Raw genomic sequence first — 10,500 nt, forward strand, 5'->3', positions numbered from 1 at the left:
TTTTTAAGAGGAAAGAGGATAGACTAATCGGTCTAAAATCTTTAGGCGTAATATGGGAGCTTTTGCCAGCTTTAGGAATTAAAACGACCTTTGTCAATTTCCATTTCTCTGGTATATGCCCTAAGTAAAGACAACCTTTAAAGATTGGTGTGAGCCAGTTGCAAGAGATGTCCCTTGCTTCATGAAGTTGGGCTGGTATAATTCCATCCAGGCCCGGTGATTTGTATGGTAGAAAGCTATCTATAGCCCATTTAATTTTCCTTCTGGTGACAATATTATTCACCACAGATGAGTCACATGTAGACCCCTGGTTTATTCCAAGGTTATTTGGTACGTCACTATCTGGGAAATGTATATTCAGTAACAATGCCGCCGATTCTTCGCTGCTATGTGTCCACCCATTGACCTCGTCTTTTAAGTAGACTAGATTAGAGGGTTTCTTCGAGAGAATGCGCCTAAACCTTGCTGTTCCTTGACAACCCTCCACGCTTCCACAGAAGGCTTTCCAGGAGCGTGTTTTGGCTCTTTTTATTTCATTTTTATATATTTTTAGACTGACTTTGTAGATGTCCCAGTCAGTGTTAAGATTACTTCTCTTGGCCTTGTTAAACAAGTTTCTGCTTGATTTCCTAAGATCTCTTATTTCCTCGGACCACCACAATGGCTTTTTCTTTCCCCTCTGTGATTTTAGTGGGCAAGAACGGTCCAAGGCTATGTTGCAAGCTTTTGTGAAGGTTTCCACAACGTTATCTAGCGATTGAGGAGTCTCTACTTCTTCAATAGGATATAGAGGAAGTAGATTTAGTAAATTGGTTCGATATCTACTCCAGTTGGTATTACGGTAATTCCGATAAGGTTTCTCAACTGGACATTGTAGATTTATATAGGATTGAATATAACGATGGTCAGAGAATGAGTGTTCATCAAGAACTCTCCAATCTTTAATCTCAAGATCTGTGTTTTCAATAGTTAACGTAATATCTAAAACTTCTTTTCTGCCTGCAATAATAAAAGTAGGTTCCACTCCTGTATTGCATATATGAAGATTATAATCTAGAATAAAATCGAATAACGACTCACCTCTTTCATTTATGTCTGAGCTTCCCCAGATTGTGTGATGAGCATTTGCATCGGCTCCAATCACAACACCAGTCATTCTTTCTGCTGCTGTTATCACGAGCTGCTTAAGTATTTCCGGTGGTGGATTTCCTATATGGTCGTGGGCCATGTATGATGACACCACCCATACGGTTTTGCCGTCGATTTCCAAACTCACTGCAGTCTGGTCGTCATCACTTAAATTATTCAAAAGGAAACAATTAATGTACTTTTTAACTAACACACATGATCTAGGTCTACCTGAGTCAGTGTTGCTGATTCCACAGATCCGGTTTTCCAGTATCCATGGTTCCTGAATCAGAACAACATCGGCTCCACCCTGTGCAAGGTGGATTAGAAGGTTTGCTGAAGCAGCTTTAGAGTGGTGGAGATTAATTTGAAGCACCTTCATCAGGTACCTGAACCTCTACCACCGTTTTATCGGCTTCGTCATCCGAATCCAGGAGCCCACTCTCATCGAATAGGTTGCCCAGACTGGTCACCGACCCCGCATCCGATTTGTCTTCAGACACCAGAGAGAGCGAGTCCACTTCCATTTGATCTGGCAGGTCTTCACTCTGTGTTTCCTCACAACTCTGCTGTCTTAGCATTGGTTCTTTAGCTGGTTCCTCCAGCAAGGGCTGAGCAGACGTAATCTTCTCCGGTTCTTCCGTGGCATCGGTACGATAGACCTTGAGATTTAGTTTCTCAAAGCCATAGGAGATTACGTACTTAGCTTCGGTGAGCGGTTTCAATGACTCCGCATTTAATACAAGGACAGCTTGTCTGGTCGGTCCAACAGGCTCCTCTAATTTTACCACCTTCCAATTTCCAGTTGGAAGGTTGGGGTTACAGATCCTGATTATTTTCAGAATTTGCTCCGGGTCAGTTTGTTTAGTTGGAATCCAAACCCTGGCCCTAGGACGAGATGGTATATCCTTCTTGTCTACCGCTTCAAGTCTGGCTCCAGGCCAGATCTCTCCTACTTTAGAGACAGCTGCCTTGTACAAGGCAACCGATCTCGCATCCTTGCAAGCTACCAATTTCACTTGTCCTTGGTGCCAACCCGCGTCTTCGCAGGAGGGAGCAGGTCCTGGGTTTTCTTCCAAAACTTGGAGGAAGATGTCTGCCAGCGCGGCCGACACCCATTTCCATTTGTCTTTGGGGATTCTCCCCTCCTCGGCACTCCTATCCAGGACACCTATAATGAGATTGTCCTTCGCAACCTCACTGTACGGTCGTACCAGTACATTGTAACCTCTTGGTTTTTTCGTAAGAGGGGGTTCTTCCTCCTGAGACCTTTGTCTTTTAGACACTTGGTCCGGTTTGGAAGCCTCTTTATTGCTTGATTTGGCCAAGATGCTTTTGGCCCATTCAAGGGATGAGGCCTGTTGCTGACTGATTTTATCGGCCGGGATCTCACCTACGCGCTGCAGAATTCGTGTAGCCATACGGCGGTCGTTATGGGCCTTTTTAGAGGGTGGAATTCTCCTTGTGGATTTGGTTTCTGACTTGTCACTGCTTTTGGCCGTGACAGAAGAGGCAACATACCGACTGGTAGATGCAGTATTTCTGCTTCCAGAAGGTATTTGCGACGAGATTTTAAGTTCATTGGAAGTGGAGTTGGAGGTACCACTCGAGGTTTGCAGTCTTCTGCTTGGGGTTGCTACTGGTCTTCCAGTAGCAGAAAGTTTTGTTTGTTTTTTTATTAAGATTTAAATTTTCCATATTGATGGGTCCCAACTCAGGTCCGCTATCTCCACCTGACGTGTAGTTATCTTTTAAAAAGCCCCATGGGTCCCTTTGAATCAGTGAGGTCCATGTGAAGGTTGATGTATAGCCTTATGAGCATATACATTCAGAGCCAGGCAGATATTAAGAGGGAGCTTCGCTCAACCTCACCTACACCACCAACTAAACGGCGACGGATATTGAGCGCTTCCTGAGGTCAGCCACGATTTTAACGGGACGGAGGCAGCCTCAGCATTAGCCTGAAAGCCATTTCTGCAGAGTTTCACCTCTACATACTGAGGTAACAGAATACTGAGACTGTCAGCCCAGGGTTCAGACAATTTATAATTCAGACAATTCAAAATCATACAATCAGTGTCAGTATAGCCAAGGTTGTTGCCGTTGAAGCCATGTTGGCCGTAAAGGCCGTTGGACAGAATTTTTGCTCCGCAGTAGCCAATCCGACAAGGGAAGCCCTTAAGGACCTGAAGAATCCGTCGGTATAGCCTAGTGCATCATTACCTCTGTTGTCCCCAGAGACCTCACGCCGATGAATCAGAGCAAACTCCAATTCTTAGCTAGAACAGTCTGCAATCAGAACTCTCTATTACCAGTCGACACCCACGGGGAGGGTTAGGCAGAGGATTTATGTCAACCATTCGACTCTAAGTTATTTGAAATTCCGAAGTCAATGACGTGGCCTGTGATTCTGCCATAATGTGTCGGTTCACCTGGCGCATGAATCTGCCATAAGTGTTCAGTGGCGAGCCCATCAATATCCCTGCCAGCTCTGTTTGAAGTTCTGTCACCCCAGCTGCTATGATATGCATTTAAATCGCCCGCTAAGAAAGTAGGTGTCTCGTTGTTGAGGATAACCTCAAGTTCATTAGGGAGAATTTGCAAACTCGGTGGCCTGTATGCTGACACAAAATTTATATTACCAAGTTGGCTTTCAACCATTACAGATGTTGTTTCGAGCGATTGTTGGTTGCAAATTGTAGCATGATGTTTAATGCCATATTTAATCACGATGGCTGTGCCACCACCTCTTCTTGAGTTTCTGTCTGATCTGTAAACAACATAATTGGGAATTTTAAAATGAATAGCAGGTTTCAGAAATGTTTCTTGGATCAACATAATGTCAATTTCAAAAATTGGATGACCTCATGTTTCTTGTTAATAATGGAATTGGCATTCCACGTCACAATTTTAAGTCGATATGATGACAAACTCATTAAGAAGCTAGGGTTGGCACTAAACTTTGTAACAAGGACTCCATCATAGTTCTCATCATTGTACTAAAGTTGTATCTGCATATTATTTAAAAGCTTCTCCATGTGGGAGGTTAGCAAGTGGGAATTGGACGAAACTTGCTCAGCTGTACTTCCCTTCTTCAAAGCATCGGCATAAGAAATTGAAGGCTGCACTTTAGAACTGACCGTAGAAATTGGTGTGGAGACATTCTTTTTCTTCAGCATTTGCGGAGCGCAAGGGCATCCTCTATAGTTGGCTGGGTGGCCACCACCACAGTTCGAACAAATCGGGGCAACATCGCGTGGTTTTGTACATTGTTGGTGATGGTGTGAGCCCTCACACTTAACACACTTTGGTGTGGCTCTACAGTTAGTAGCGACATGCCCGAACTGTTGACAGTTATGACATTGTGGGGGACCTTTTAGAGGGCGCTGGGCTTCAATAATCACCTTTAAATGACAAATACTGGAAACATTATATATGTTCTTCTGGTCAGCTGGCAGTCTGATTTTAACTAAATTGCTGGCAGCTTGTCTAGTTTTCAAAAAATGGCATTCAAAGATACTAAATCCTTGGCCTGCAAGATCTTCTTTAATATCATCTATACTCTGACCCTCTAAACCTCTAATTATTATATTGAGGTGTTTTTCGTCAGGAAGAAAGTGGGTGTGAAATGGCTCACTAATCTCATTTAGATATCTTGTTATCTTGCGATGGTCATCTATGGTGGCAGGAGTTATTTGTATGCCCAAACGGACCTTCTTTGCCTCGCTAAAATTAATGTTTCTTGTTAAAAATTGCTTGACTAAAGAGTTCCACGTGTTGGTTCGACGGAGTACAATAGGTACAACTTTGCCTACTTTCTTATTTGAGGTTACAGGTTGTAAAAGATTTCGATTCGTTATATTGTCAGAAACAATACCATTAGTATGGATGTTTTCAGGCGTAGAGATCCGCTCAGGAGTTGGGGATTGAGAATTTCCTGTTGAAATTGACTTGACTGCTGTTGAATTTGGTGCTGTTTTAGGAAGTCTTTTCTTTACAACTGATTTCACCTGTTTGGTCGATTTGACTTTTGGATTATATTTCGGGAAATCAATTTCAGTATCTTCAATCTTAAAAGGGTCAGGCTCCGCAACAGAAATTTCTATCTCCATTTCTTCCTCATTAGAGCCAGCGGAGTCATGGGGGGAGCTAACTGGAGAAGGCGGTGAAACTTTCTTCCTTTTATTATTATTTAATTGATTACCAGTAGCTACTGGGTTTTTTAGCTTCAATTGTTTTTCCAAATCAGAATACCGGTCCTGGAGCATTTGAAATTGCTGCCTAAGTTTGATATAGTTGGCTTGTAGAATTTCATTGAATTTTTTAAGTTCAAAGAGTTCCTTCACACTGATATTGACCATTTCAGTTGAGATTTCACAATTAGCCTGTAGAGGGATATCAGGGGGCTCTGATATATCTACTTCATTAACCTTTTCAGACATGTTCTATTTCAGTAGCATATATTTTTCGATATTTGAATTGATTAAAATTTCATTGAAAAGTTTTGTATGTAATTCTTCTAAGTTTAAAACAATTTGAACAATTATAATTTTATAAGCTTTGTGAAACCAGCTTTTTATATATTAATAAAAATCATTTTTGTTATGATATAAAACAATTTATTTTATAAATAAGTAGTAATTGAAGTGAATTTAAAAGCAAATGTTGTTTTAATCAATATCGGTAAATGAAATAAGTGCATATTATTTTTATACAATGTAAAAGTTTAAGGAAAATAATTACATAGAAATTACAAAAATTATTGAAAAACCTTAAAAGAAATTAATTTATATACCATATATATGGTATATAAATGATATATAATGGTTAAAAATACATATAAAAGCACCACAACATCAAAGAAAATTTCCATAAACTCAAATAATTTAGAGTTTCATTTGTTTCAAATACATTTTTTTTCTTAAAAGTTTCAACCAAAAACAAAGAACATACATATATATCTCGAAAAGACAGATTCTTTCCATATGGGCGAAAGAGATTGCAGACCAAATAGTGAAAGGCGTACGTGAATAAGGCGCGAATTAGCTGTTTATGGCAAACCAGCTTAACTTTGCAGTTGAGCTGGTTGTGTAATTATTTATATTTTTAACGTCTAATCAATGAAATAAATGGAATTGTCTAAGCGGCTTGTTATGATTGCAGTCACGTCATGGCAATTGTTGTTGCTTTTAATGCAAAATGAAGTGAGATGCTAGTGTCAAATTTTCATTTTGTATTGAAAGCAACAACAGAGTGTTGGAAGGCTTTCCTTCGACACCGTATGGTTCGAAGGTCTGATGCACAAACTATGCCACTTCGGCTTCCTTACAACACTCTGTAGTGTTATCCACCAGTTCCTTTCTAATAGATCCTTCGACAGATAAGTTCGAGAATACTTCGTAAAACCGAATACGAACAGCACTACTATAGAATACTTTGAAAACCTTTCTGTTTTTAAAGAATCCTTATTATTCCATTAGCAATATATATTATGGACACATAATTAAGAAAATATTGGAAAAAGTGTACATAACCTTCTTAAAATTTATTATATAAAGAAATATTAGGGGTATTCAGGATGTCTGTGCATCCTTGCAAACTCAAATAATCGAGAACACACGTTGTGCATATTAGTCTTGAAAATATTTAGAACAGATGATTTTTGTTTACATATTTATTTGCTTGTAAAATATAACCCAGATTCGATAATTTAGCATATAATAATTTCCACTAATGCCAAAAACAAGTGAAAAGCAGAATGCATTGACATTGTCCGACATTGTTGGACGTAAAGTAAATAAAAAAAGAAACAATTGCACAAAATCATAAAATTACAAAATAACAAAATCAAAACAAACTTAACAGTTTCGCTGAAGTATAGAGTCTTGAAAATCAAATATGCAAGAGGTAATTGGTGTTAAAAATATTGTCTTGAATATTGTCTTGCAAATCAAGTGCAGAATTATAAGAAAAGAAATTGTTTTTGTAAAATCAAATAAATTTGTACATGCAACGATGCACAGACATCTTGAATACACCTATTGTACATTTTTTTTTTTATAGTTTTATAGTCTGTAAATAAACAGTTTTAAAATGCCTTATTTTAATTTCTGTTTGAAGTCTAGCACTAAATCCATTTTAATTTACATAATCCTAACCTCATATAAGAAAAAATTTTACAACATTTTGTTCTAAAAGCCTAATGTGGAAGTTATTTGTCCGAATATTATTATGTACAATATACACTATTAAACATGTCATTTCAATATCAAAGAACATATTTATTGCCACCACTGTAAATGACAGTTGTCAAATGACAAATAAAAAACAAATAAAGTAAATGGGAGAAATTACTTAAATTTAAAAGTAAAGTAAATTATTTATAATCTAACAATATCAACTAACAATGAATTTATAAGATAAATTGACAATGTAAATTTAAAATGAAATCAGTTGCACTTAACAACAAAACTGATCTAAAAGTTAAATAAAATTAATCAGTAACAATTAAAAAGATTAATACGACGTACATATATCATTTGAAAGAAATTATTACTGGAAAAATTAAACAAGTGGCAGAGAGATGAATCGATTTTTGGTGATTATATAGTTGGCATCTTGGAGAGTGATGAAATCCATGAGAAAAAAGCACGAAAAATATAACCTGTTAACAAGGCACTCCAATATACAGAGGAAGAGCGTCAGATACGTAAACAAATATTAGCACATTACTCAAAGGTGATACCAACAAAATATTTAAATTGTGAAATTATTGAGAAAGTAGGATTATAATATGTAAAAAAGGCACAAAGTTCTAATAGTTGACGTATTGATTGTATAGTGATTTGAAAGATTAATAACCTCCATTACGAATATTGAAACTCCAGCAAGAAAATTCCAGCAATATTAGTCTATAAATTTCATTGTTAACTATAATCGTCAGTTGATTAAGTTTAATTAAGATATTAACAAATAAAAGTGTTAACTGAAATAGGCCAACGATTCTATTGTATTATCTGTTGTTGTTGCTACTGCTGTAACCAAATGCCCATTTCACAGCAAACACACAAAAGGTTGACAAGACTTGGTATATGGAATGAGATGAAGAAGAAAATATAAAAACACGATGTAGGTACCGGTATGAAAGTTGTATTTAACATGGGTCCAGGTGAAATGCCTACACTTGTCTATAGCAGTTTTGTAACTTCAAAATATCTTGATATTATTAATAAATTTAAATTTTGTTATTACTAGAGAGCACCTAGTCTAAGTTTAATAAGAATTAAGCTGTTTTTATATTTTTCACATATATGTAAGTTTTGTGTAATATAGTAAAGTTAGTACCTTTTAGGTACTAAAAAGATATCGGAAAACATATTCCCTATGAGTTGAATAATATAAAACTTTATTTGAATAATCCGATATTATCCAACATAACATATCTGCTTCAACATAAAAGAGTCTGTCTGTTTTCGAGGGATAAAAATGAGAACATTTGTAAAAATATTCAAAGTCAGTTCTTTATCAATTCAAATACTGAAAAACGGAAGAACTGACAATATGATATATATAAATATTAATATATTTTCTATATTTCACCCTTAAGTTCCTCTGGAATGAATCACATACCATATTTACTTAACATGAACCTCTGCCAAACAAATTGGTGTTATGCGAGTACCACACTGTCTACATATTCTATTATTGAAGTTTTTACTTCATTATAAACTCAATTAATGACCAGCGATAAGAATAATTTCTAAATAAAATGAATAGTTCTGTGTCAATCGCAGAACTATAAGTATAATAGTGTAAAAGTATAATATATGCATATGTTACGGTTATATGAACTCAAATTGAAAATATATAATTTCAATCATTATCACAAAGTATATACCGAATTAGTCTTGTTAAATAATAAAAATAATGTAGCTTATTATTTATTATTTAAATGAATAATAAATGAATACTGAGCACAAATAGTGCTCTAAACAATATAAGAAATAGGTGTGAAAACAGTCTAATGTGTATACCATAAAGATTCTATCTCTTTATATTATTTACCCTCCTTTTTATTCACCTAAGCTACTACCTAGCCACACCTAAGTATCTATATAAAATCATGATTGTAATAATTTCATTAACTAATTAAACTCAAACTAATTTTTAATTAAAAAGAAGTCAATAAAATATTAATTTATACTTATAGATAATGTTGCTTGTAAATCCTACCAAAGCTGTTACTGTACCATATACAATTTGGAATATCATGACATCACGCGGCTTATTGCTTATTGCTTACAGCTGATTAGGTCTATTAAATTATGCGATATGGAGTCAATGTCGTCACTAAAATACTAGACCTGTCGGATTCTGTATCTGATGTTTTTTTTCGCATTTCATACGAATTACTAGTGCGATGGATGTTAAAAAACTCATTGATGAAATCGAAATTTATTTGACAAAATGTATGCGATAAAAAGAAGGAAATTATTTTTAATCCATTTAAATGTGGGCTTAAAATTTCGAATTTAGATAAAAAAGACTTAAATGGAAAGTAATATTAACGGGAAGTTTAACCAAATATGCACCTATCCAAGAAGAAAAGTTTATGCAAGGCGAATACATGTTACAACCTCTCTAATGACAAATGAAGAGTGATTGTGAAAATAAAAAAGAACAATTTAATTTACAAAGGAAAAATGTACCTATATTTGTATTTTAAAATTTATATACAATATAACAATATTTATGTCTCATTTAGATATAACTGAACGACATTACTTAGGATATTTTCTTAATAAAATAGAATACTAGAACAAGGAAAGTCACCAATGTTGCAAATTTTATTGTCCATTAAACTAGGGTTCTATCAATTCTGGAAAATAGTTTCATCGCTTATTATGGATTGTAGAAAGTAAAAATCTTTTCTATTATAAAAAGTATAACCGAATGTGAAGCAATTTTTCGTTAAATACATATGGTATTTTGAAGTTATCCTTTAATTTTTAATTGAACACTTTATTTATAAGTTTCTTATAAAATTGAGCGATTCTCCAAAATTAAACGAATGTAGATTTAAAGATAATTACGACGAAAATTACGAAGAAAACTGTTTTGCTAATGCAAAGGTTTTTAAATAGTACCAAATTATAAGAAAAATATTTTGTTTTTAAATTGATTATTAATTATTTTATAATTGAAATCATGACATAACAATTAAAAAATTATAAAATGTAACTGACAGGTTTCGAACAGTAGTGAATTGTAAAAACGAAATTTTTAGTTAATTGAATTTTTAGCTGACCATACAGCTGTTTCGAGTAATGGCTGTTTCTAGCGAATACCCCATCCTTGTAAATATTTCCTTCT

General features: G+C 35.3%; 1 protein-coding gene and 1 long non-coding RNA gene across 3 annotated transcripts; one reads left to right on the plus strand and one right to left on the minus strand.

Annotated features, from left to right (window-relative positions):
- Window positions 1–283: 283 nt before the first annotated feature.
- On the minus strand, window positions 284–1,228 carry LOC119663873 (the record flags this gene model as incomplete). The annotated part of the gene is made up of 2 exons (XM_038073474.1): window positions 1,081–1,228; window positions 284–1,026 (listed from the first exon to the last, which is right to left on the minus strand). Coding segments are annotated over exons 1-2 (891 nt in total), but the record flags the coding sequence as incomplete, so codon positions are not given.
- A 6,396-nt stretch (window positions 1,229–7,624) lies between these two features.
- On the plus strand, window positions 7,625–9,979 carry LOC119663874. Of its 2 annotated transcripts, XR_005251080.1 has the most exons (3): window positions 7,625–7,866; window positions 9,338–9,832; window positions 9,893–9,979. It is a non-coding gene; the product is annotated as an uncharacterized LOC119663874 (long non-coding RNA). The 2 variants fall into 2 exon arrangements; XR_005251079.1 differs by having other exon boundaries at window positions 9,338–9,979.
- The last annotated feature ends 521 nt before the right edge of the window (window positions 9,980–10,500 follow it).

Source organism: Teleopsis dalmanni, unplaced genomic scaffold, assembly GCF_002237135.1.
Source record: "Teleopsis dalmanni isolate 2A unplaced genomic scaffold, ASM223713v2 unscaffolded_contig_1024, whole genome shotgun sequence".
NCBI lineage: Eukaryota > Metazoa > Arthropoda > Insecta > Diptera > Diopsidae > Teleopsis > Teleopsis dalmanni.